General features: G+C 50.4%; 1 protein-coding gene across 1 annotated transcript; it reads left to right on the top strand.

The window, feature by feature from the left end:
• Positions 1 to 3,318: 3,318 nt before the first annotated feature.
• Positions 3,319 to 8,649, top strand: KLF10 (Kruppel like factor 10). Its single transcript, XM_030944068.1, has 4 exons — positions 3,319 to 3,443; positions 4,968 to 5,207; positions 5,304 to 6,183; positions 7,104 to 8,649. The coding sequence occupies exons 2-4, from the start codon at positions 4,977 to 4,979 to the stop codon at positions 7,361 to 7,363; spliced, it is 1,371 nt and encodes a 456-aa protein (XP_030799928.1). The 5' UTR covers positions 3,319 to 3,443; positions 4,968 to 4,976; the 3' UTR covers positions 7,364 to 8,649.
• The last annotated feature ends 18,083 nt before the right edge of the window (positions 8,650 to 26,732 follow it).

Raw genomic sequence — 26,732 nt, 5'->3', positions numbered from 1 at the left:
ACCCAGGCTGCACAGCAGAGACAGGGGATGGGAGATGCAGATTTCCCTCTATGGCATGCTTTCCTACAGGTGCCAATTGTGGCAGCTGTGACAGCTGTAGGAGCAAGGAGAAAGGGATCCCACCACTGGCAGCCTGGTGCAAGGGGGCATAGTAGGAGAGCACATCCCATCAGATGTGTCTGGGGTACCACTGTGAAGCCAAATAATAGAGATCTCACCTATACAATGTATCAGTTGAAATACTGTAATTAAAGCAATAAATAAATAAATAAAATTTTAAAGTGTCTTCCTGGGAATAAAATCACCACTTTACCACTCTTGTCGATACATGTGTGTGAAATGATTAAGTATTACTTACATCTAGGGTCATGTTTTGCAGTATTTATATCCTTTTTTATCTTCAGGCTGGAGGAACTGCTCATTTCTTGCAGGTTGGTTTGGGTTTTTTGTGGTTTTTGTTTGTTTGTTTGTTTGTTTGTTTGCTTTGGGTCTTCTTTTTTTCTCTTTCAGGCATAACTAATCTCTCTGGGTGCTTCTTGTTTTCTTGTGTTCCAGCAAGTTACAGGAACACATCACCTGCTGCCAGACCCCTTCTGCCAATTGGGATTGGCTGACATGGGGAAGAATTAAGCAGAATGAAAGCATAGGACTGTGACACTATTGAAAAGGGGAAGGACAGGAAGAATGACATAATCACAGAACAATTAGGTTTGAAAAGGCATCTGAGACCTTTGACTGAACACCACCATGCCAACTGGACCATGGCACTGAGTGCCACCTCCCATCTTTCCTTAAACACCCCCAGGGACAGTGCCTCCAGCACCTCCCTGGGCAGCCCATTTCAGTGCCTAATCACTCTTATGTGAAGAAATTCCTCCTAATGTCCGACCTAAGCTGCCCCTGAGGCAGCTTGAGGCTGAATTCTCATCCTGTTGCTAGCTGCCTGGGAAAAGAGCTCAACCCCTACCTGGCTACAACCTCTCCTCAGGGAGTTACAGAGTGATAAGGTCTCTCCCAACCCTCCTTTTCTCCAGGCTAAACACCCCAAGTTCCCTCAGCTGCTCCTCACAAGACTGGTGCTCCAGACCCTACATCAGCTCAGTTGTCCTTCTTTGGACTCTCTCCAGCACCTCCATGTCCTTCTTGAATTGAGGGGCCTTGAACTGGACACAGCACTCAAGGTGTGGCCTCACCAGTGCTGAATACATGGGGAGGATCACTGCCCTGCTCCTGCTGGCCTCATATTGCTGTTGCAGGCCAGGATGCCATTGGCCTTCTTGGGCACCTGGGCACACACTGGTTGATGTTCAGTAGCTGTTGAGCAGCACCACCAGGTCCTTCTGCACAGCTTTCCAGACACTGCCTACAGCAGGTAGTGCTGCATGGGGTTATATGGCCAAAAGTGTAGGACCCAGCAATTCCTTATTGAACCTCCTACCACTGGCTTTGGGCCATGGATTCAGCTTGTCCAGATCCCTCTGCAGAGAATTCCGACTCCACAGCAGACTGAGACTCACACCCAACTTGGTGTCATCCACAAATTTACTGGATGCCCTCATGCAGATCATCAATAAAGATATGAAACAGGACTGGGCCCAACACTCATCCACTGGTGACTGGATGCCAAATGGAAGTAGCATCATTCACCACCACTCTCTGGGCCTGGCCATCCAGCCAGTTTTCAACCCAGGGAAGAGCTTGTCTCTCCAGGCCATGGGCTGCCAGCTTTTTCAGGAGTATGCTATGGGACATGGAGTCAAAAGCTTTCCTGAAGTCCAGGTAGACTACATCCACAACCTTCCCCTCATCTACCAGGCAGATCACTTGGTAATAAAATGGTAATCAGGTTGGTAAGGCAGGACCTGCCTTTCCTAAACTATCCTGGCTGGGACCGATCTGGTGGTTGTCTTGCATGTGTCAAGTGACTGCACTCAAGATGATCTGCTTCATAACCTTGCTGGGCACTGAGGTTAGGCTGACAGGCCTGCATTTCTCTGGATCCACCTTCTGGCCCTTCCTGCGGATGGGTGTCAGGTTGGCCAGCTTCCAGTCATGTGGGACCTCCCTGGTTAGCCAGGACTGATGAAAAATGATGAAGAGGGGCTTGGTGAGCTCTTCCACCAGCTCCCTCATCACCCTAGGATGAGTTCAATCCAGTCCCATGGACTTGTAAGCATCTAAATGGCACAGCAGGTCTCTGACTGCTTCCTCCTGGATTACAGGATGTGCATTCTGCTCCCCATCCCTGTCTCCCAGCTCAGGAGGCCTGAGGATAACTGGTCTTACTGTGGAAGATTGAGGCAAAGAAGGTGTTAGAAAGAAAGAAAAAAAGGAAAATGCTCCGACCAAACGATGCTGGACTGCTTAGGAGGTAAAGAAGGAGGGGAAATCTCTTAAGTGAGGCTAAATAAGCAGGAGGAAAGAAACTGAACCATAATGAAGCATCAAAGCATTTCTAAAGCCCAACACCAGTCACAGCTGCAGCCTAGCCTGGATCTGGCTTCTCTGGTCCCGACACACAGTCGCTCTTTCAACCCTCATGACAACTTTCTGACGGGAAAGAGCCCGCCCTAAACCCTGCATTGAGCAGAGCGGCTCGCACGGCTCCCGCCCTGCTGGCGCGCCGCAGCCTGCGGGGTACCGCGATCAGCGGTGACCCAGCTAACCGCAGCTGTTCGAGCCGCCCGGGCGGCAGCAGCCGGGGAGCGGGCGAGGCAGCGCGGGCAGACACGGCCGAGCCCCGCGGGGCCGACCTGCCCGGGGTCTCCTCACGCTGTGTCTGCCTCGGGTCCCCGCCAACAGCGGCGCGCTGGGCTGGCACGGACAGTGCCGGTGCAGACCGGGGTGGTCCCGACGCGTGGTAGCGACCTCCCCCACCCCGGGGGTGCCGCCAGGACCCAGCACCGGGTCCCCCGGGCGCGCCCAGCCACAGGCACGGGCCAGAAAGGCCCGAGGAGATCGGAACGACCGCGCCGCTCTCTCCCTCCCCTCCCTTCGCCCGCGGCCCCGCTTCACCTCGGCCCTGCGGGGAGCGGGGGCCGCAGCGGGGAGGCTGCTCCCTCCCCCGCCGCCGTGTGACCTCATGCAGGAGGAAGCGCCGGGCCGCCCCCGCCGCTCCCACACGGATGCCGGGTAGGGAGGGGAGGGAAGGGCACGGCAGCGGGGGCGGGGGCGGCCGCCCTGACTCAGCCGCCGGCGGGGACACGCCGCGCTGACACTCCGGCCACGCCGCCGCGCGGCCGCCGATCACGCGCGGCAGCCCGGCGCCCATTGGCCGCCGCCCCACACACCTTTGCCGGCGATTGGCCGGCGGGCGGCCGGGGCCCCGCCCACCCCCCCGCGCGCGGGCCCTGGGGCGCCGCCGCCCGAGTGGGGAGCGGCGAACAAAAAGAGGAAAACCGGGAGAGCGGCGGCGGCACCTCGGGGCGGGCTCGGCTCCTCCGGTGAGCGAACCGGGCATCCCGGGGGTCCGGGCCGCTGGGATGGAGGGAGTCCCCGGGGGTGGTGCGGCACGGAGATGTCTGGGGCACGTGCGGGAGCGAGCCCCCGATAGGAGGGACTGCGGGCGGGAGGTCAAGCTGGGGTAGCGGCTGGAGGGGCTGAGTCGCGGTGGGGGACTGGAGCTGCTGGGGTGGGCTGTAGGAGTGCTGCTCGCGTGGAGAGCCCTCCGCGGGGCAAGCCGGCGAGGGCAGCCGCGGGAGGGACAGAAGCCGCCGAGAACCTGTTGGCAGCGCCGGTCCGGCACCGTGCAGCCTCTTGTGCCTGCGTTCCCGACCGGGTACGGGCACTGGCCTCGGCGGCTGCATGTACCGGGTGGCAGCGGTGAGGGAGGAGGAGAAAGCCGGGAGGATCCCGGTGCCACGCGGGGTGGGCGGCGCGGCGGCAGGGAAGCGGAGCGGCGCTGCGGGAAGAGCCGGCCGTCGCCCCCGTAACCCGCTACCCGCAGGGTCGCCGCTTCGCTTCGCTTCGCTTCGCTTCCCTTCCCCCGCGGCGAGAGGCGTCGGGTGTGGCGGCGCTGACCCCAGCCCGGCCCCCGCCCGCGGTGACGGCCTCCTCCCGCCCGGGCTCCTTCCCCCGCCCGCCGCCGCGCGCCGGAGGCGGGGGCGCCGCGCGGGGGAACTGGGGGAAAGGTCGGCGCGCGGCGGCGCCCGATCACGCTTTGTTCAGGTGCCCCGCCGCGGGCCGCGCCCTGCTCGGTGCGGACCAATGGGCGCCCGGCGCGGCTCCGGGGGAACCAATAGGAGAGGGCGGGGGCGGTGCGCACGGGGGCGGCCGGCGGGGTGCGCTGAGGTGAGGGTGGCGCGCGCCCAACAGCCGGGGGCGGGGCCCGCGCATGAGTCCCGCCCACAGCCCTGCGTGAGGGCCGGGCAGGGAATGCACAGTGTGGGGGTGCGGGCGTGTGTACATGTACGTGTGTCTCGGTTCTCCAAGCCGGTGATTTCCCTTGCACGTACGTGTGTGTGAGAGAGATCCTTTGAGTATTTTCTAGAGTGTTTTTTGTTGCTAATACCTTTCGAAGAAAATGTGAATCAGCCCCAATGCCGTCCTTTCTCATGTGCCAAAATAAGCACAATCCCGAGGGCTGTGTTTCCAAAGCAAAAATAGAAGGAGGGTGGGATGGTGGGGGAAGCTCTGATGTACTTTTTTTGGGGGGTGTGAAGATTTTTCTTAAGTTCTCAGACACAGCTCTTGCAGTGTGGAATAACTTTAACATACTTAAGATCCAGAGTAGTTCTTTTGTCTCAAGTAATTATATAATTTTCATCTCATGGTTAGATTTCCTTGCTAACAACTTCAGAAAAATATTACATAAATAAGAAAGAAGGCAGGAAAATACAGGTACATGAAATGTATTTATCTTGTACAAGTTGCCCCGTTTGTTTTTAGCAAGGCCTTCTTACAGGCACCTGGAAAATTCTTAAACTTAGCATCAGGTTTAAAGTTTTTTTTTTCTCTGACCAAAACAGGAGTGAGAAATGGAGATGATGACTGAAAAACAGAGAGATATGAAGTATTTCCGGAACAATACGCCTGAAAAAAGCGATTATGAGGCTGTAGAAGCCCTTATTTCTATGAGTTGCAACTGGAAATCAGATCTCAAGAAACATGCAGAAATGAGACCTATAACTCCTGCATCGGACATGTCAGAAGAAAGTGATGAGGCTTTGCTTCCTGGAGCAGCAGACTTCAATGCCATGCCAGCATTTGTAAGTTGTCCAATTTGTGTGCGCTTGTTTTTAACAATTAATGTGGTGATGTCCTGTTAGCATCCCCCCCTTACTGTGTCTCTCTCTCCCTCACAGTGCCTGACCCCTCCCTACAGCCCTTCCAACTTGGAGATGTTGCAGGTGATCCATCCCCCGCTGGGCAAGGCGCTGCCCGAGGCTGCCAAGCCTCTTCTGGCCACACCTCGGAGAGAAGCAGAGAGGTCTCCAGCAGCCAGGCCGGTGAAAGCTCGAGCGACAAGTGTTATCTGCCACACGGCTGATGCCCAGCTCTGTGACCACAAAACCTGCCCTGTGAGAGCAGCCAGTGTGCTCAAATACCAGGACAGTGCTTGGAGGGAAGCAAACAGGAAGCAGAAGGCCAAGGAGGAGCGCTCCGTGTGCTCTGCCGAGGCACCGAGTGCAGTCAGTGCTGAGGCCAGCGAACTGTCCGAGGCAGAGGGAGGAACTGCAGAGCCAGCTGTTGGTCCCGTGCCCTTGACAAAGCCCTCGGTGAGCAAGGAGGAGCCTGTCCCTGAGCCAGCAGAGCAGCCAGCGGGGGCAGCACCGCTGTCCCCTGCCCAAGGCAGCGGAGCCCCCCCTGTGCCAGTGATTTGCCAGATGGTCCCACTGCCCACGAACAACAATGTTGTGACGGCCGTGGTCCCCAGCACTGCGCCGAGCCAGCAGCCTGCCCTCTGTCAGCCCATGGTCTTCATGGGCACCCAGGTTCCCAAGGGTGCCGTCATGTTTGTTGTGCCCCAGCCAGTTGTGCAGGGCACAAAGGCTCCCATTGTTAGTCCAAATGGCACGAGACTCTCTCCCATTGCCCCTGCTCCTGGCTTTGTACCTTCTACAGCAAAAACCACTCCTCAGGCTGATTCTTCAAGAATAAGAAGTCACATTTGCGGCTACCCAGGATGTGGGAAAACGTACTTCAAGAGCTCCCATTTGAAGGCTCACGTCAGAACACACACAGGTTGGTTATTGCTGCTGCATGCTAAAATCTAATGTAGAAAACTGTGGATGTATATACAGCTTGTTATAGTTGTAGTGATTTCTGTGTCTGTTTATTGAACAAATGGTGGGCCAGCAATGAAATACTCTTTTTGCCAGCGTGCATTATAATGCTGCCTAATCTCTGCCGGGAAGTCTCCCTGAGGGGAAGTTGACTCAGCACTTTGTTTGTGCTGGACTCGCTTTGGGTCAGAAGGTGTTCAGTAATGCATCTGTGGAGGCAAGGCCTTGCCCAACATGGAGCATGCTTTCCAGAGTTAAAGATGCCTCAGTAGGCTTTTCCTCAGGAATGCCTTTGCCAGAAGTGGGTGAAACTTGGAGATTGTTTTATGAGAGAATGTGAGAATCCACTCCAAACTATTCCTGCCTTGGTTATTCTGAAGTAACTTCTCCGGGCTCAGCCCATAACTGCAGTAGCAGAAAGAGTTCCATGTATTTTCACTCAGGCTCACAGTGCACTTCTGGAGCTCAGTTATATAAAGCACCACTGCAGGCTGCACTTCAGAGGGGAGTTTTGGGCGTGCTGAGTCATCATTATCTGCAGTTTACACGGAGCTGAGTGTTAAAATCAGCTGTCTTGAGATGTGAAGAGCATTTCAAACGATTTGGTTCCTGAGAATTTTTAACCTTTAACCCTTTTTAATCCTTTAACCTTTACCCATACTACTTAGCCTTGGAGATAGTGAGTTTGCATGCTTAAATATTAGTATATAAACAGTTTTCCACATTTTGTGTGTATAATGCTTACTTACTTAGATTTTTGGCTCAGCTGCCTTAATAGAAACTTTCTTGCCAGTTAAGTGAAATCCTGCCAGTTTAGGCAGCGGTGTTTATTGCTCAGTACTCACTGGGTTTTTCCCTTTGTACTTTCTTCCCTTCCAGGAGAAAAGCCGTTCAGTTGCAGCTGGAAAGGCTGTGAGAGGAGGTTTGCCCGCTCTGATGAACTGTCTCGGCACCGCAGGACGCACACTGGGGAGAAGAAGTTTGCCTGCCCGATGTGCGAGCAGCGCTTCATGCGGAGCGACCACCTCACGAAGCATGCGCGTCGCCACTTGTCAGCGAAGAAATTACCCAGCTGGCAGATAGAAGTGAGCAAGCTCAGTGATGTAGCCGTGCCACCAACCTCTGTGACCGCCCAGTGAAAGGACTTGTTCTGAAGACAGTGGAATTAACTATTGTTGCTGGGATGGGCTGGCTGAAAAAAGGCTTTTTCTCCTGGTCTGTGGTTCTCCCGCACTGGCTGCCGACAGCAGTACAGAGAGGCAAAGGCAGCCTGCACTCAGTCACAAAAAATGCTGCTGGGAGAACCAGTGGCTGACTGGAATAGCAGGTGTTTTTTGCACTGGTGAGGAGACAAAGAAAGGGAAGGCTCTAGAGCAGAGCAGCCACATTGTTCCAGTTCTGAATTTTGCAAATCACTTGTGTATGCTCTCGATCCAGTCCCATGCAAGTGTTTCTGAGGGTTTGCTGCTCATGCCTGAGACCAACTCCAGCTTTAGCTGTCAGTTGTCCATCTTCAGTAGGTGCAGATAAGGACAGCGGCAATGTTCAGGCACAGGCTTGAAAGCCCTGGACCCACCTGCATAAGATAATCTAAATCTGTTTTGCTACTTCTGCCGCCTTTGCTTGGTAGGAGTTTCTCCTGACCGTTCTCCAGCGCCATCATAATCGATGACTTGGTGCCAGACTCCTGGAGATTCTGGACATCTCCTTCTGCATGGGGTGGTTAACACACCCAGCTTTACACTGCTGTGTCCAGAGGGGCTTGGGATGGGCATGCAGGGGCAGTGCATGGGCAGCCAAAGGGCAGGAACATTTCCAAATCGTTATTAGCTTTGTCATGTTTTCCCAGCTGCTTTGGCAAGCTTTGTGATTGTTACAGCTGATTATAGCTGGGCATCGCATGATGCTTCTGCTTTTGTGTTGCTTATGGTTTCCTTTCCACCTTCTCACTGCACTTGTCATGAGCAGATAACAGGGCACCTTGAAGACAAACTTGGTAGCTGTAAACTACTCTGGTTGATTAAAGAGGAAAACCAAGAATCTTAGGCTTCTTGATTGTGTTATTCTTTGAAAGGCAGTTTATGCTAAAATTGAAAGGGATATATTATATATTGTATTAAATTAGAAAGTTGTGATTCAAAGAGGAAAACAAGGCAGTAAAGACACTGGCCTAGAATTTAAACCAGCTTTTGTGACAATGCATCAATTTTCACTATTTGTGTTTTATCATATTATGTTGAGGACACATATCAGAAAGTGAATGGTTTGAAAATAGTGTATTAGATCTGCTTTTTGTGACTACTTTAAAGTTTTGCACATTTCTTACGTTGTACTTTATACTTTGTTTACAATAAACCAATTTTCTGTAATATTGACCTCTTTTTTTTTTAATTCATAGTGGAACTTATCCCTTTGCAAGGAAAATAACCTCAAAATAAAATTGTCTTGACCAATGGAACACTATCTCTTAATTTTTAAATATTTTTAAAGCATTATAAAGCCCACAGGAATGGAGTTTCAAGCCTGTGCTTACTACTCTGCATCTCTTTTGGTTTGATTTTGGGTTTTTTGTCCCAGCTTTTCATCCCCCTGCTTTTCTTCAGCACCCAAAGCTAATCATGCCTACGTGGGCCATTATGACTCTGTTGAAAAGTATTTCCTTTACGTTGGTGATTGCACTGCCTTCCCCAGGAAGGAACCTGCTCGTGTTCCTGATGGCCTGGCTGTCGGGCAGGGGTGGTGGCTGCCACCCCACAGTGTGGCATCTGGGTCCCTTGTGGCCCTCCCCAGGGCCACTGGGTATGGAGGTGCTGGCACCCAGATGGGCTCCAAGCTGGGGGTTTGCCTGCCCTGTTCCAGGTGTCGCTGCAGGAGTCCCCTGCCAGGAGGAGAGCAGGGAATACGGGTTCTCAGGGCAGAGGCTGGGCAGTCTGGCTTCTCTGGCTGCTGCCCTGTGTGCCAGCGGTGGCCATTGGCACTGCGCGTGTGGGCTCTTCCGCCTCCCACTCAGATCCCTGCACACAGGGATCCCCGCATTTCACAATCCCACGGATGCTGACTCAGTGCCCTTCCCTGCTGTGGGTTTGGGGCACTCCTTACCTTATCCTGTGTGGCACAGGGCCCTGCCTAGGGAGCCTCTGAATCATTGCCCTGCTCGTGCCAGGTGGGATATGCCATCATAGCCCGATGCAAAAGAGAGGCTCCTTCCTCAGAAATGTGAGGTGTGAGTCCCATTCCACCATCTTGCTTCATGGTATTTCTCATTTCATGGCCATGAGTTAAAATATTTTAACAGCTCTGGGTCTGAGACCTTTCCACATTTGCAAGTAGCCACTGGACTGGGAACGAGGTCCCCTCACCAGCTCTCCTGTCATGTTGATCCTTGAATGCCATTTTCTGCTGCAGCCCTGCAGAAGAAGAGCATACAGAAGGTGCCACCTCCCCACTGGTACTGTGCCCGTGCAATGTCACTGTCCCTCTCCTCAGCAGTGCATGGGGTGCGCTTTGAAAGCCCCTCTCTCTAAGCACGGAGCTGAACTTAAATCTGACTTTCCAGGCAAGCACCCTCATGCTGCCATGCAATAACAGAGGAAGAAAGCGGGTTTCCATGCCGTGATCTCCACTGCCTGTGTTTTCTGAAGTAAAAGCAGCTGCTGGTGCTTTTTGAGTAGCAACGCACTCTGGAGGTATGCAGGGGCTGTGCCCTGGGACCACCCACTGGCTGCACTGCTGAGAGGCTGCTGAGGGAAGCTTGTTCCTGGCACGCTGTGAGCTAAATAAAATACAGCTTCTCCCTCTAAATACAGAACTTAACAGCAAGAAGTGCACTTCTGGCTGGTTCCAGCTGAAGACAGAGTCATAGTTGTGAATTTACCTCGTGCCATTTTTAAAGCTTAACCAGCCAGCTGGAAATTACATCAGCTATTTTGGGGTTTAATCCAAGGCAAACCTGAAAAATGTAGTTGAAAGGGCATTATTAGACACCTTTTCAATGCTAACTTTATTGTGCAATCAAATTTGGCTGCATAGTAGGAAGATTGATTTTTATGAATTTTCTACAGATTGCTGTGAATAATTAGAACCTCCTTATTCCTGTAGTAAAACAAAGGCACACCTCATATTTTTTCCTCCTGTTTGGGTTCAGTGATGAAGCCAAACAGAAATACAAACCAAGACGCTCCCAGCAACGCCCACAAATAGTACTTGGATGCCAACACTGGCTGGCACTGGCTGTGGCAGGGCTTGCCAGGGTGGCCACGACTGTCATTTGCTGTGCAGACATGTGGCTCTGGGGAGTTAATCCAAAGGGATCCAAGAGATAGCATACATTCTTGGTAGAAGATTTTGGAAGTATCGATAAAACCTCCAGTTTGCAGCTTAGCACTGCGCTCTGGAGTGATGCACACAGAGAAAAGTTGATGCTGCAGGGCTGACATGGATTACAGGAGCTGGAGTAAGACACATTCCGTGTCTCAGCTTGCAGCAGGGAAGAGCAGTGGGGGTGTCACAACAAACTGTCCTGGGAAAGGAGGGAGCTAGCCCCTGTGTCCAAAGCAAAGCAATACATCCCCACGCTTGATGTTCCTCCCTTGGCGCTGGGGGAGAGCAGGAGAGGGAGGCTGAGGGTGCCTGCCTGCCCTGGGTGTAGCACAGGCAGCTCATTCCAGCCACAGGACTGGCATCAGCTGGATAGGTTAGGGGGCTTGAGGTCTGCTTATCCCACCCAAACAGATCAGTAGTGGGGAACTGCAGTGCCAGGGTACCCTGCATATGTCCTGAGCACTCTGTGAGTGTTCAGGGATTTCAGTCTCCAGAGAGGATGGAGAGAAGGCTGGAAAAAGCAAGCATTTTTCCTTGTGGTTTGGAAAAGAATTATTTCCATTACAGCAGGAGTATTTGTGGGAGATTTAGATGCTCTATGAGTGAACTAATATGTATTTTAAAAGAAGAAGGGTCCTGAGCTGGGTCAGCTTGTCTGGACCCCCAGACGCAGCTGAGACAGGAACCAGGGCAGCCTGTCTGTCCCTCTTTCCTGGTGAGTGTGGCTCTCTGAGGCTTTTCCTCCTGAGCTTTACCATTCAGCAGCGCTATTTCGAGACACCCTTAACCAACCAGTCCCGTCATCCTGGCACAGGCTGTCTTCAGCCTCTGTGCCATGGTGGGTGCCACAGTGCAGATGGGGCTTGTGCCCAAAGAGCTGAGAGGAGGGACTTTATCATCAGCTGGCCTGAGACTTGCATGCCACATGCAGAGACATCAGGTATTCCCTCGGCAGTTCCCCACTTTTACTGTAAATGGATGATTCATTTGTCTGCTTTGGCAACAAACTTGGATAACCAAGGAAACAATCTGTTAGAAAAGCTGGAGCACAAAATCAGGTCAAGAGAAATGATGAATGAATATGTGCATTATGGGCTCAAGCTTTTAGTTCTGTATCACATATTTTCTGCAGAAAACTTTGCTTCTCCTAGAACATGTGGTCAGGGAGAGTAATATTCAGCTAGAACAATTGGGTTTTGGTCTTAAAATGTAATTTAACACATCACACAGAGCTTCCATGTGTAGGAATATGGGGATCTGGAATGCTTTCTGTTGTGCCCAAAAGAAAATGTGATACTTTGGCAGTAAGAAAACAAGAGCAAAACACATCTTTAGTTATCTCGTTATATTAATGAGAAGACAGGAGATAAACTTGCTAACTTGCTTCCTGTGCTGTGATATAAATCAGGTAATCATCATATAAAATGCATTAAATAATTCAGAAGCTTTTTTAGGATAACACGGTTTTGATGAAACTTCATTTTGATTGTGTAGCCTACTCTGAATGTCATAGTTAATTGTCTGAGGAAAAAAAATTCTGCTGTTACCATGACTTCATTTCAACTATTTAGAAGGTTTTGGTAGATGTCAAGGTACTTGCATGGCAATAGCTTCCTAAAAAAATTGTACAGAGCTGTGATGGGGACTGCCTGTGCACTAACAGCTGGAGAGGCACAAGCACACCTTGCCTCAGCTAAATATTCCCCAGAGCCCCAGCAAAACTTAAGTGTCTTTGAATAGCTAGGACATACAGAGTCTCCTCTCTGCCCACCTCATCTCCTGACTGCTTCCAACACATGCAAGAAGATTTGACATTTGTCAAGTCTACCTTTAAAAAAAAAACCAATAAAACAAACCAATAAAACCCTTCACAAACTTCTCTTTATTGCCATCTGGGCTGAATTCCATACAATTGTCTTTGTTTAATGGTGAAGGCTGGGATCTTCTCAGGGATAGCCAGGAAACTGGCATGAGGTACTTATTGTGAGCAACAACCTCAGGCAGTTAAAACCCTTCTGCTTGGGAAACAGAGCCTTTAATGTTTAATAGCCTGGCAGTCACTTGGAAAGAGCAACCCTCACCTCCCCTAAATCAAAAGAGAGAGTATCCATGCAATCTGCCTGGAATGAAAGGAAAACAGGATACAGAGAGTACCTTAATGGCCTAAAATGCAGGGTTATCAAAACGTGAATGAAACTCCCATCCAGCAAACAAAGCAAGTCCCCTGAGCACCCACCAGCCGTGATGTAACATTGCCAGTGGCTGCACAGCAGAGGAGCAGCTGCTAAATAAAAAGGCATTTAGGAGGCACAGCGTAACAAAAGGACAGAGCAGCCATCCTCAAACAAGCTGTGCAATCAGCTCAATGAAGACAGAACTCTTGATCAGCTGTAATCAGTATTCCTCAGGTAATCCTGACCGAAGCAGTAGGGGCTGCAAATGCAGAACTGAGGGCTAGGAAAACCAAAGGGATTCCCCTGTTTGCAGCTGAGTGTGTTGGGCTGCTGCTGGCATCTGGTTGCTATGCAGGTTTAGGGAGTAGTTGCCTCTAATGCTCTTGGTTGGGCATGCAGTATATGGTAGAGATAATTCATGCTATATATGTATAAAATATTGTAAAGTCTAAAGTTATGTCTTTGACCACTCTGGCTGGGAGCTTATTTCTATTCAATCAGTTCCCGGACAACGTTAAGATAATATCGGGTCTGTTAATGTATGAATGAAACCTTCCCGGGACACGATTGCTGACTTCCCTGGAATTCATCTGCACCTGGGAAGAGTGCATCTATGAATGAAACCTTCCTGGACCATGATTGCTGGAATGCCTAAGCCACTCATGAGATCCTGCACCTGGGAAGATTGCATTTAACATACTCAAACACTGGCGCCACTCTGCAACATGTGAATGAAGGCTTTTCCGAGGGGTATCCAGACACCCGGACTGTCCTTTGTTTATTTCTACACATGTATGGCCCCAGTTCTACATGTGAAGAGACACAAAGGAACATTCGGTCATCTCTGCCCCAGGCAGAATAAACTGTATATAAGCTCGCTGCTGAAGCAGTCGGCATGAACCACCGGGGAGACGCTGACACTTTGTCTGTCTGATCCAGGTTCACCCAGCGCTGAAACCCGGGTTCGACGCTGCCCAAGGCCGTGGTGGTCTTCCCAAATTCTATTTTTTGTTATCGATCTACTAAATCTTTGTTCAATTTTTTATAAATTCGGCTACCGATTTGATAATTTATAACAATTCTAAGTGGTTTTACTTCCTTTTCTTATCTCCACCATGACCTGCCCTCACAGTGCAACGCAGGTGCTCTGAGATGTCAGGATTCCTGCCTTCCTGGAGATGAGAGCACCTGTTCCTACCTGCAAGTGGCTGAATGCAGTCCTGGGAAGAGGGGCTCCCCCCACCCTTGGGCTGTGGGGCACCTTACCAGGAACTCCCACCACAGGGAATTGGGTTTCCCACTGGTACCGCATTCCTTCCACCTGCAGGTGACAGCCACCAATCACCCTGTCACCCCACCTTGTGGCACCACTCTGCTCCTGGTTCTTCACCATCTTCTGCAGCCCAGAGCAGGGCTTGGGGCATGGGAAATCAGAAGCAGCCCTGTGGCATGGCAGCCTTGCTGGGGGCACTGGAGCAGCTTGAACCTCTCATTGATGCTGCTGGCTGCATCCCTCACTGGCCCTGACTCATGGGCTCACCTTCCCTTCCAGCACTGGCACCCCCAAACCCCCAGCCCAGCTTCGCAGCCATCCAAAACTGGGGGCTCTTCTTCTCCTGAAGCCTGGGGGATGTTGGTTAGTGTCTTTGGGTCCTCACCTCCTCACCTGGCTGCAGCTGAGGTGTCCCAGGAGCTTCCCAGGCTGCCAGCAAAGCTGGTGGCTGCTCAGGAGGGTGTGAAGCCTCCATGTGCTTTTGCTAGGAAACCATGCTGGCAAGAGAGACATGCAATTTTTTGAAATAAAGGGAAAACTGTGGCATCCCTGCAAAATTCTCAATGCAGTACACTAGTCAAAAATGCCAGTCATTGAGCTAAGGAAAAGAAAGAAATTGTTACTGTCTGGAAGTACCCAGAGGGAAGCAGAAAGGAGGAGCACTTAAGAGACTGGCTGGCCTAGATAGCATTGCTCTGCCTCGCACTGATTCATCTCAGCATGAACCTCCCAGCCATGGGACAGCAGGAATTACTTCAGGTCTTTCAGTATGAAGTGGTCAGTTGTTAATCTGCAGCTGGGGGATTCCCCCCATTTAAGCAAGGGACTTTCAATGCCCTATTTAAGTGAAGCAACAAGTATGATGAGTCGATGATGAGTCACCAGGCCAGGAAAAAAGCTGTAGGAAGGCTGGACTATTTATAAAACGTAAAAGAAAGAAAGGAAATATATTCTAGATGCAGTTAGATCGGGACGGTGACTCCAACTTCTCTTGCGGGACAGCATATTCCCAGGCGCCAGACGGCAAACCCCCCGGAAGGGAGGGCAAGCGCTGCCAGGGCGTACACGGATTTTCCGAGAGGATTCATTGGCGCTGCAGGGAGCGCGGCGCTCCGCAGAGCCGCCGCCTGCCGCGGGAGAGCTCCGCAGTCTGCCCCGAGGGGCGCGGCCGGGCAGCCCGGCTGCAACCATGGAAGGGCAGGGACATCGGGCAGCCCGGCTGCATCCATGGGAGGGCAGGGACATCGGGCAGCCCGGCTGCATCCATGGGAGGGCAGGGACATCGGGCGGCCCGGCTGCATCCATCGGAGGGGAGAGATGTCGGGCGGCCGTGTCCCCAGCGCCACGGCACGGGTGTGGGCTGCCAGTGCCGAGGCGGCTCCCGGCGAGCGCAGCCCGGTACTCCCGTGTATCACCCCGTGCATCACTGCCCGGTACCCCCGTGTATCACTGCTCGGTACCCCCGTGTGTCACCGCCCGGTACTCCCGTGAGTCCCCTCCCGGTATCCCCGTGTGTGTCCCCGCCCGGTACCCCGGTGTGAGTCACCGCCGCGGCCGCGCAGGCGTCGCGCTCCGCTGGAGCGGCGACGGAGGAGGCTGGAGGAGATTCCTCCTCCTCCTCGTCCTCCTCCTCCTCCTCCGGCGGGAGGCCCCGGGCCCGAGCGGAAAGCTCTCTGTAGCTCAGCCCCTGCAGCTCGGCTCCTCAGCTCACACCAGTGTACCACAGGGAGGCATGCGGAGGTGCCGCGGGAAGAAACACCGACCAAAAGAGCTCTTTGGCAGTAATTGCGGGGGGCTGGCACGGCTGGCAAGGGCCGCAGTGCGTGTGCAAGCCGGGATCCCACAGACGGGAGACAGCGCTGCCTGACAGGAGCCCGGGCAGCGGAAAGCAACGAGAACTTCACCGCGGGCAAGTGCCGCCGAGCAGACGCCAAGGGCACAACGTGGCATGGCCTCGTGATACCACAGATATTTGTGTATAATATACACATTCCTCGGCCTTTTGACACTTAAATTCTGGACAGTTGTAGCTGTTCTGGAATATAGCTGGGCAGGGTTGGAGGGAAGGACCCATTGCTGAGAGGCAAAGAGCATCTGAGAGCTTGAAAGTCCCACTTGCAGAACAAGATCCGTACCTGTGGGAAGGGGTTGGGCTGCAGGACCACTTTGGGTGCAGAGGTGTCCTGAGCACGGGTCAGTCCAGCGACTGACACAGCTCTGTCCTCACATCCCTGCCTACGCACACATCATCCCTACTTCTGGCACCGTGTCAAAATCCAAAAGCCTGTCACAAAACCGTGTCATGGCACGGTCAAAGAGGTGCTTAAACAGGACAGGGGGACGAGAAGGTGGTGAACTTTCTTTATCGCTTTAGACACAGATTATGTGCTGCTGGCTTGATCCAGTGTGATCCACAGCTCTGATTCAGGCCATGGCTTGGTGCTGATGTTCAGCACGCCCCAGTTGGTGGACACCTGCACACCTAATGAGATTAATACCTTTAGGAGTTTATTTAGGCTCTAGTTTCATAAAGCACTGGATCTGGGGAGAAGGAGGACAGATCTTCAGTGTTTAGGTGACAGTATTTCTTGACTGAGTGTACTCAAGGTGAAAATATGGTCAGTACTCTTTGCACCCACTTCAGGCTTTGAATGGGCAGCAGCAGTCTGGTGACTGAGCAGCGTGAGCTGTGGGCAGGTCCTCACCTGCTGTATCTCTAAAGAAACCACCCAGATCAGCATGTTTCTAAAGGGAAATCAAAGTGATGCCTTACTGGGAAAAGTTAGGGGTTTTTTGCCATAGTTAAGAAAGTTGGCTGCCCTTGTTAGCTACAGCCTTTAAGGAACAAAAAGAAGAACCCAATTTGATGTACTTACAGTATTTGTGGTGTTAGTAGGTAGCAAGACAAAACAATGTGTTCCTGTGAGGCTATTTCAGTGGCTTTTACCACCACCACCACCATCAATAGAAGCTTTGCAACAAAGGATTAACAGATTTAATTTTTCAGTGCTGCTGCTGGGGAGGAGGAGAATTCCTCAGCAGTATGACAGTGCTGTCTTGTGTTCATCACATCATGTCCAAAAAATACAGACCCTGCCTCCTGAAAGAACTTCAGCCTATGTTGAAGACTATTTCAACACTAAAGCAAATTTTAATTGACCTGAAAGATGTTGTTTTCTTAAATTACTTCAATTAAAATTACTTTTTATTACTTAGTCCCAGTAAGGAACTGATCTGCTTTATTTCTGCATGTTGCTAATGTTGGTTGGCTCAAATAGGCTGTAAAGAAACAATTTTTTTTTTTGCTTGCCTTGTTGCAGCATGCAGTCTGTGTTGGTTTGGAGCTTTCAGGAAGGCACCGCCTTACTCCACAGAGGCTCAGCAGGGCTTGCAGGGTCTGGCAGCTTCAAAGCAGGTTTTAGATGCTACAACATCTGCTACTCCAGTTTAGTGCCAGGTGGGACAGCCCGAGGTGTCTGCAGGCTGGAGACACCTCTCCGTGTCAGTATTTGGATGACTGTATCTGGTTCTGGGTGTCTTTCCCCTGGACTCACCTTCCTGCCTGGAGCTCTGAGCCTCTGGTAGTTACATTTCCCTTATTTTTTCCTCTGCTGGGTGTTGATTGACTGGGGAGAGGGAGGTGCACTTTGCCCTCCCCATTGTGAGCCTCTGCATTGGTACAGATGGTAGTGGTACCTCAGGTGTGGGGCTTGGGGGGAGGAGAGAACCAGGCAGGAAAAGCAGAGGTTTGGGGCCAGCCCTGCACCCACCTGCACCAGAGCCGCAGCTGAGGCCGTGCCACTGTGAGTGTAATTAATGCCCGAGTTACAGGGGCACTTTGCAACCCTGAGTACTGATTGCAGTGCCATTTCAGGGCTGGGCTTGACATCACAAGACTCTCTCTAAGTGTCACCAAAGTAAAATAAATTGTTGCTGTTAATTAATCCTTTTGCCTTTTGGCCTGTTTTTTTCCCCTGGTACTTTTTGTTTACACAGTGATGTTCTCCTTTCTGTTTTCCTTGCTGCTGCCTACTTTCTTCTCTCTTTAACGTGTATTGACCAAATTTAATTTCCTATCCTCTGCACAGTTGATTTGCCACCATTGTAATTTGTCCCCAGCTTTGTGGGTGCACAAGTGGAAGTGGGATGCTTTGATACACTGGGTTGGATGTTAAAGTTTTGACAAACACTGGTATTTCCCATGGCAACAGGCTCCATATGATACTCAGCACAAACCTTGCTCTTGCAGAAACAAATGCAGCTCTGCAGTGTCAACTGCTTTCTGTTCAATTGCAGATGAGATATGAAATGGGTTCTGAAGCCCCAGGGCTATGCTGGATACCACAAAATTAACCACACAAATTTACTGGATGTGACCTGAAACTGTGCAAGATGAAGAGTCTTTGGCTTTTGCTAGGACAGTAGTTGGTGCAAAAACCTCTTCCTGAAAGTGCTCCTTGCTCTGGCACCCTTCTGGATCCCCCAGAGAGCAGGCACCACTGCCCCCAAAGCACATGCCAGAGTGTTCCAGATCTGGGCACTTGCTGCCCGACCTGTTGACATGTTAAACTGAGCACCTGTCTGACAAGGCATTTCCAGGGCAGCCCAGGACGTGCCCCCGTGGAGCCAGCTGGGCTCACCCAACTCTCTGGCTTTGATTTGCCTCCTGGCTGGCCAGGCTTGGAAATGCCACTATGCCATGCTGTTTCCTTTGCATCCAGTTTCTAAGGACATCTAGGAAAACCCTCCTGATCCTGAGGTTACAAGAAGAAAATTAAATCTGTGGTGGAGCTCCTTTAAGCTCTCCCTTTTTGTACTCCCAGCATACCAGAGCCAGGACTGAGCTACCTTGTGTTTCAGAGAGAAACACACAGAAGTGTGTCTGTGTGTGTACCCACTTTTTTTCCTTAGTAGGTCCAAAATTGTTTATTCCTGACATTTCATTCTGAACCAGCACTTGCACAGTTGCTTGCTGAGAGGTTCCTGAAAGCTACAGCTTTCCTACATGACAGTGTAGGACACACCATGTGTCTTCTAAGGCCTCATAAACCTGCCTGAGCAGGGGGAGCATGTCACAGGGACTGCCAAGGCTTGAGCAACAGGGGAGAACTCCTGGGAGGAGGCAGCAATCAGTGGAGGGCTGTTGCAGAAGGACTACTTGGACAATGTGTTCCACTGGGCAGCACCTCTGCTGTGAGCAGTGGGGGCTGGCTGGACACAGCAGCTCCAGCCCCAGCTGTTCTGGCCACTGTGGTGCAGCAAATGGAGCTACAGAGGAGGAGGTTGTCAGTGTAATGGGCCAGAAACAGGTAATAAATTACATTGACTATGCTTTTATAGAAGGCTGAATATTTGTATTAAAATATTTTTTATTAAGAAACACAGGCTTTTATACCTTAGTTTGTTACAGGTTGACCTAATTGGTCCTTCAATCAAAACACTGTCACCATTGGTTAATTAAGAAACCACCCTTTGGTAAACAAATCTCCATAAGACATTCCACATGTTCACAATACCAGGTGTAGTAAGTTAAGAATTGTTGCTCATTTTTTTCTCTGATCTTCTCGCAGCCTGTCCCAGAAGGATGCCTGGGAAAGCTGTTTCTCTCTGTGGCCAGGGAGCTGCTGCCACAGGAGGCCACAGGGAGCTGCTGGGGGTGCCAGGGCTCTGCTCCTGGTACACGAGGTTTGCTGCCCCAAAGAGAGGGACTGGAGGAAGACTGACGAGTGAGAGGCTGGGGTGGGAATTGCAATGGGTCCCTGAGGGAGCAGAGGGTATGGGTAGGGCAGGGTGTCTCCTGGCACACTGATAGTTTGGAGCTGTGGCTCACGAGGTTCAAAAATATGTTACCCTAGCACTGTGCAAAGCATAAAAACTGTAAAAATGACAAATTTAGTTGTAGCTCGGCTTCCCTCTCTAATTAGGGCTTTTCTTTTGAGCTTCCCACAAAAAAATAAGCCCAAGTAATGTTTTCCTTTTGCTGTTTTCTTCCCATTCTTAAGTGCAGTGCGTTGGCATTCCTCACGCATTCCTCTCGTTGAGTCAGACCCCGGGGGGAGAGAGCAGCAAGGGCCAGGCCGGGGTGAGGGCTGCAGGATCTCAGCGCCAGGCCGGGGCTGCAGGATCTCAGCGCCAGGCCAGGCCAGGGCTGCAGGATCTCAACTCCAGACCAGGGCTGCAGGATCTCAGCTCCAGGCCAGGCCAGGGCTGCAGGATCTCAGCTCCAGGCCAGGCCAGGGCTGCAGGATCTTGACTGCAGGATCTCAGCACCAGGCTGTGAAATACAAAGCTGTGTTTCGCGTCAGGTACAAACAGGTGACGTGTGTATTTGTGAGTGCACCGACAGTGGGAGAGCTGTGAATTCTAATAATAACTGAAGAAAATGAAGCATGGAAAAAGGCCTTTGAAATTAACCCTAGTTGATTTAGGAGCATTGGAATTAAAGCGTTAAAGATGTTGCTTTTTGCTTATAGTTAATCCATAAAGAGCTCTGCAACAATAACCTTTTGAAGTATAATTTTAGAATATTACTTGTATCCTTGACACTATAGCTTTGGAAAATATATAAAGGAAATATGCTTATCTCACACCCTATCGAAGCAAAGAAAAACAGCTTGAGAAAGGAAGATGAACACCACCTCAAGGGTTTATGGTTTCAACCAAGGGAAGCTGGACATCACTGTTATTAGATTTGTAGTCTCTGCAATTAAAAAGGTGGACCCACATCTGGGGAGCTGGACTGCACCAGATGAGATTCATCTTCCTTCTGTTGGAAACTGGACCACCACCATCTGGGGATACTCCTTTAAAAACACATCCTGAGAAAAACTAAATCACAATAGTGTATAGAATTGTGATGTAATAATTTAGAATAAATATTGCTGATAAATAAAAAATGGGAAATAGAAACTGCTGAAAAAACTGATGAGTACCCCTATAAATACCTGTAATCCTCAATTATTGGTGTGCAGTTGGAGGGATAACTTCCCCCACTGTACCCAGTGCTGTATTGCTCATATTTTACCATATTAAATAATAAATTGATTGCTGCTTGAATATTAGCCTAGTCAACCTTCTTATTTATAACAAGGCCAGGCCAGGGCTGCAGGATCTCAGCGCCAGGCCCAGCCAGGGCTGCAGGATCTCCAGCTCAGCTGCTGTGTCCATGTCCAGCAGAGGCCAAGGCCAGCGCTGTGCTGCAGGGTGGCAGCTCAGTGCCATCCTGTCCCTGCTCCTGCCTGTCACACACTCAGGAATGACGTGTAGGGAGCACTCGTTCAGGGGCTGTTTTTATTGTAGCTGTTCTTCCTTCTTCCCCATTCAGAGTTTTGAAATCAAGGGCATGAACTCTTCCAGCAAGGGATCTAAGACCCTTTGACGGGAACGTTGTGTGCCCCTGGCACAGGGAAGGATGGGGAAGAAGGGCTGGATGTGCCTGTCAAGAAGGAAGTGGAGACCAGCAAAAGCAGAGGAAGCTTTTCTGCCATGGCTGAGCTGGGAAAGCTGTTGCCTGTGGCTCCTATAACATCACCTGCAACCTCCTTTGAGGTAAGACCTGCAGGACCTGCAGCTGGGAGTTTCATCTTGGCAATGTCTTCTATGTTTTTTTTCTTTTTTTCCTGTCCTGAGGTAATTTATTTCCCCTTCCTCCAAGTAGTCCTAAAATTAAGCAAAAAGGGGCCGAGAGGAGTTTTGTAGCACACAACATCCCTGCAAAGCAGGTGGCAGTCTGTGCTGCCAAGGCTTTGCTCCCCATCCTTGCTGGAGCTGCCTCTGCCTGCGTGTCAGTCCCCAGGAGCCACCGTGGTGGGACAGGACAGCCTTGGCACGTCCTGCTCAGAAAGGGCCACCCCAGAGCCCAGTCCTCCTCCCAGAGACTGAGCCGCGTTGGAGGCGGCCACCCCTCCCCTTCTGCTGCCATGTGACAGCCCGCTCTGCAATTCAGGAGAGAAACAGAGAAAACCTGCTTCTATTAATTTTTATTTTGGCATTAGAAAGGCAATTGCAGTTCTCAGCAGATTGGGCTGATCTGATTAAATTCTAAGTGGTTCCTATGCTGAGGGCAGCGCTTCAGGTAACTCAGTAATTAGCCAAAAAATACTGCTTTACTGAGAAATATGGGAGGTTTATTTTTCAGTCCCTGTAGCTGCTTTAAGATTTTATTTTTTTTAAACAAACAAAGCAACCAAACCAAAGTAACAAAAATCCCACCCCCTTTTCCTGAATCTGAATATACTGATTTGGAAATGAAGCCATAAACTATGAAGTCCTCCATCCCAAGACCTTGGTGTCTGGGACATGGACACAGCATTTTGGAAAGAAGGTCACTATGTTTCATGCAATGGGGTTTTCATTAGTCAAAGCTGACAAAAAGCCTCCAGCCTGATTCTTATCACTCTCCTGGTGTTTCCAAGGGCATTTAGGGGATCATAAATACAATAAGGGCCTTTAGGAACGTTTACAAAGGAACAGAGGAAGTTTCTAAGCTATAGTTGACTGCCAGAGGTATGAAGAGCACTGGTAACTATATGGAAACCTGATTTTAGGAAGTTAGTTCTGTAGTAAAGTCTGTGCTAGTAAAAGATAGAAACAGATCTTCACACAATGACACTGTTCTCTCTGCCATTGCACTGTTGGAAGAAATTTAAGCCAGCACAGTAGGAGGGTGTTCAGCAAGTGGTGCTACCTGTGGGGATGTGGGTACCTCCAGAGCAGCCCCACAGCAAGGGCTCCCCTCTCCCAGTGAACAGCCCAGGTCACTCCATTTGCAGTTTGCAGCTCCTGCTGCTGAGCCTGAAGATGCTGAGGCTGCCCAGCACAGGTTGCCCAGAGACATTATGGATGCTCCACTACTGGAAGTGTTCAAGGCCATGTGGGACAGGGCCCTGAGCAACCAGATCCATGGCAGTAGGGTGGGACCAGAGGGACTTAAAAGTCCCTCTACCCCAAACCATTCTATGGTTTTTCAGCAGGAACTGGTGTGGGGACATGCTGGCCCCAGTGCCAGGCACTTGGGATCTCAGGTGGCTGGGCTAGGTCAGTGGTGAGCAGCATGGGGAACAGCCACATCCTGCCCAGGGAGAGAGCCTGGGACATTCCTCTGTGCCTGTCTGCACCCCAGCCCATGGATTGCACTGCCCAGGTAAGTGCCAGAGCTGCTGGAGCAGCAGTGAGGAGGACAAGCTTGCTCTCTCCTGGCATTGGTCACTGCACCCCTGGAAAGGTCAGCTTTGGGTGATGGGAGAGAACCCAACCCCTCAGCCACAACACCCTCCTGAGCATCTGCTCCTAAATGATGCTCCTAAATGGCAAATACAGGAGAGATGCTTACCCAAGGCTGCAGTCAGGAAGACTTTGCCCATTCCCTGCTGTGGGCTTTTCTTGCCCAGCTCTGCCTTTCCTGCCATGGAGAATTGATCTAGGCTTGCCCACTGTAATCCTGGTGGGCTTCCTTGAGCAGTGGTCCTTTTGGGGCAGGAGGTGGCCCAGGACCAAGTCTGCAGCCTCCTCTGTGTGTGATACTGAGATGTAGCTGCAGAAAGAGCCCTGCCAGCACCTGCAGCGGAGCTTTGGAGAGAAAATTATTTTAGCTGGCTGGGCTCAGTGCTCAGCAGAGGCTGAAACAGCCTCTCCAAGAATTTCAGCCCTGTCCAAGACATCTTCAAATCCTGGGAGAGCTGAGCATGACAAACTGCCGTGCTTCTGAGCAAACACTGGAGTTGGTGAGGAGGCTGTGGTGAACCTGGTGCTCCCTGGCACCACGTGGGTGTTCCTGGTGCTCCCTGACACCACATGGATGTTCCTGGTTCTCCCTGGCACCACCTGGATGTTCCTGGTGCTCCCTGACACGTGGGTGCCCTGGGTGGGCTGAGTGAGCACGTCGCTGTGGCGCGGGCAGCTGCCTTCAGCCTGCTGCAGTCTGGCTCTCTGCAGAGCAGGAATTGGAGCCAGGTGCAGTAGTGACCCAGGGAAAAGACAATTTTTTATTTCCTTTTAGGCCTATAAACTAAACAGAAAATAATTTTGTGCTGCAGATGTTTTTGAATGCTTCTTTTCTGTAAATATACCAGCATCCAAGATCCAAACTGCAGCTTCTCTGTGCCAAGAGTAGTCCACGAACAGCAACTGATGCCCTTCTGTACCAGGAGTGAATGTCCTAAAATAAACAAGCAAAAAAGGGGAAGAGAAAGTCTGATCAAAAGGAATGTCAGTTGATAAAGTAACAAATCCATTCGCTTATGTAACTTTTACAACCCCCTAGAACTGAGGCCAAAAATTGAGCAATTCCCTTAGTTCTCTCTGGTGCCAAGTGACTTTCAATCTGCACTATCTATATTAGCTCACATGAAACTCTTTTGCTACTGCTTTGTTGATTTTAAAGCCCAACTTACTTGGTGTTTTGAATTTAAATTACTGTGGCATTTGCTGATGGGAAATACAGTGAATTACTGTGGCTGGTGGAAAACACGAGCTTGTGTGGCTTGCGTTTGTTCTTTATTTTTCTTTATTTGGAAATTTTAAGTTTATTTCTTTGCCCAGTCAATGACACTGGCGATGGTCACTTTGATTTCAGCTGAAATGTGTCTTAAAGCCTGCTGGAGAGTCTCTTTGGTAGTGTGAGTGTCTTGTCCTCTTGGATCCTCTGAATGCCACCTGCCCCAGCCTGGTGTCCCTATCCCACCTGGAGGTGACAGGAGTCGAGGCTTATCTGGTCAGAAGAACCCAGCTTTATGTGGTCAGCATGGATGGATTTGTAACCATGTGCCCTCTGTCCTCAGCCCTTTGTGTGGAGCTGGGCACCTTTTGGCAAGCATTTCTGTGCTGTAGGAACAAAAGAACAGGTGGGGTATGTGCAAAAGGATTTACCAGCACTTCCTTTAAAATGTTAATGCTGCCTTGGGCCTCTTGAGGGTGTTCAGTGATGTGCAATAAATTGCTTTTATATGGCTTTGTAAGCAGTTGTGAATTTAAGACTGTTTTCAAGGAGCAAGAAGTGGTGTATCTATAATCACAGTCAGGGAGATGGAATAAAAACCTTTTCAGCAAGTGAACAAAAAAATATCTGGCCTTTAAGTCTTCTTGATAATGTTTGAAATCCAGTTAAACCTCTATACCCAGGAGAAAACTAGCACAAATAATGTCAGAGAGATTGATGCTAATGCTAAGGACAGAGCCTTGGGCTCTTCAAACGCATTCACTTACCTTTCCTTCTGTAAAAATAAAAGGAATATTCTAAAAATGTTATATTATTAGAGGTCAGCTTATCTCCCTACTTGTGATTTGTCATACTCTGCTCTGGCATAATAAATGTAAGTGATGAGCTGCTGTTCCTGCCAGATCTCATGGGCCTTCCCACATGAATCATTGGGAGCAAACTGAACTTCATCTCTAATTGGAATTCAAAGAGGCTGATGGATAGAAAGCTGTTAATAGGTCAGAAAGAATAAACTGAGGCCTAGAAAGGCACCTGAATTTGAGTGGAAAGTCGGGGTCTCCCTGAGGGGAAACAAAGTGGGTGAGAAGGGGAGGTGGGAGGGGGGAATGTTTCACTTCCAAGCCAGCCCCCATGATGGCACAGATGAAGTCAGGTCTCTGGGTGCTGTCAAGAGACACTTCTGCACAGATCCCAAACCTCAGACTCATCTCCAAAACATGGATGGGCCAGAACTGGCTCAATATTGCTGGAAGAAAAGAGATTAAGGATGAAAATTCAAATCCTGGAGAAACCAGAGGCTTTCTTGGAGCACTACAAGATGCATAAGATTTACAGACAAAGAACCAATTAAGCTTTCTTGTATGAAGATACCTGTTGTGCAAGAATGTGAGTGTTTAACTGGTAATTTCATCTATTTCTGATTTGAAAGACAAAATTTCCCTTACAGAATACAAAATGTGCTGGGATTCAAGCTGCTGCTGTCATTGGCAGGGGAGGTGCAGGAGCTCCTTCCTACACCCTGTGGTGAGACTTCCCCAGGATGCTCTGTAGAAGCTAATGAGCCTTTCAGACCAGCAGGCACATCAGGCCATCTGTTCAGCACACTGTGCTTCAGACCATTACATCTCAGCTGCCTGTCCCTGAGTTGAGCTAAACCTTGGGCTCTACCCCAGTTTTTGTCGAGAGGAATCCAGTATTGCATGACACACTATCAGCAGGGGGAAATGCCACCAAAGCTTTTGGCACATCAGCCATATTCCAAAGCCTGTGCCTCTCTCTGGTTTTGGGACAGGCTATTTGTGTAGCCATGCCCACTATTTTCCTATTTGCATTGCTCCAAAGTCAGCTTTCCTCCTAACATACAGTTTAAAGCTCTTACTTTAAATTTGTCCCTCACTCTGATTCCTTCTGATGTTGTTTGGAACCTTCACTCTTTGCTCTTTTAATATTTTGTCCATGTTTTTTTCACTCAGATGAAGTACAGACTCGAGCACTCTCTGTACCATACTGTGCTGACTCTCAGACACAGAAGCTTTCTGCCAAAGCATTCTGGGTACTGGACATGGTTCTCAGGCAGTCTAAGGATGCAGCATCTCCCAGCACAATGACTCCAATGTCCTCAAGCCTGTGCTTATCTTGTCTATGGGAATTCTTACCTGATTTTTTTTTCTGATACCATTGGCCGACGTTATCCTTGTTCTGTCAGTAAAACATTGCCAGAGAGATGGGCAGAAAACCAGAAAGGCCCCAGCACTGTCCTTAGGGAGCACTGCTTCTCATCCTGGGTGACTCCTGTCTCCAGTAGC

This window comes from Camarhynchus parvulus, chromosome 2 (genome assembly GCF_901933205.1).
Source record: "Camarhynchus parvulus chromosome 2, STF_HiC, whole genome shotgun sequence".
Lineage (NCBI taxonomy): Eukaryota > Metazoa > Chordata > Aves > Passeriformes > Thraupidae > Camarhynchus > Camarhynchus parvulus.
This window is presented reverse-complemented; position numbering and strand designations above follow the sequence as displayed.

Excerpts from the sequence above, each read along its gene's own strand:
- KLF10 (XM_030944068.1), top strand. The coding sequence starts at position 4,977 with ATGGAGATGATGACTGAAAAACAGAGAGATATGAAGTATTTCCGGAAC. Across the intron at positions 5,208-5,303 it reads TCAATGCCATGCCAGCATTT|TGCCTGACCCCTCCCTACAG; the intron begins GTAAGTTGTCCA and ends TCTCCCTCACAG. Across the intron at positions 6,184-7,103 it reads TCACGTCAGAACACACACAG|GAGAAAAGCCGTTCAGTTGC; the intron begins GTTGGTTATTGC and ends CTTCCCTTCCAG.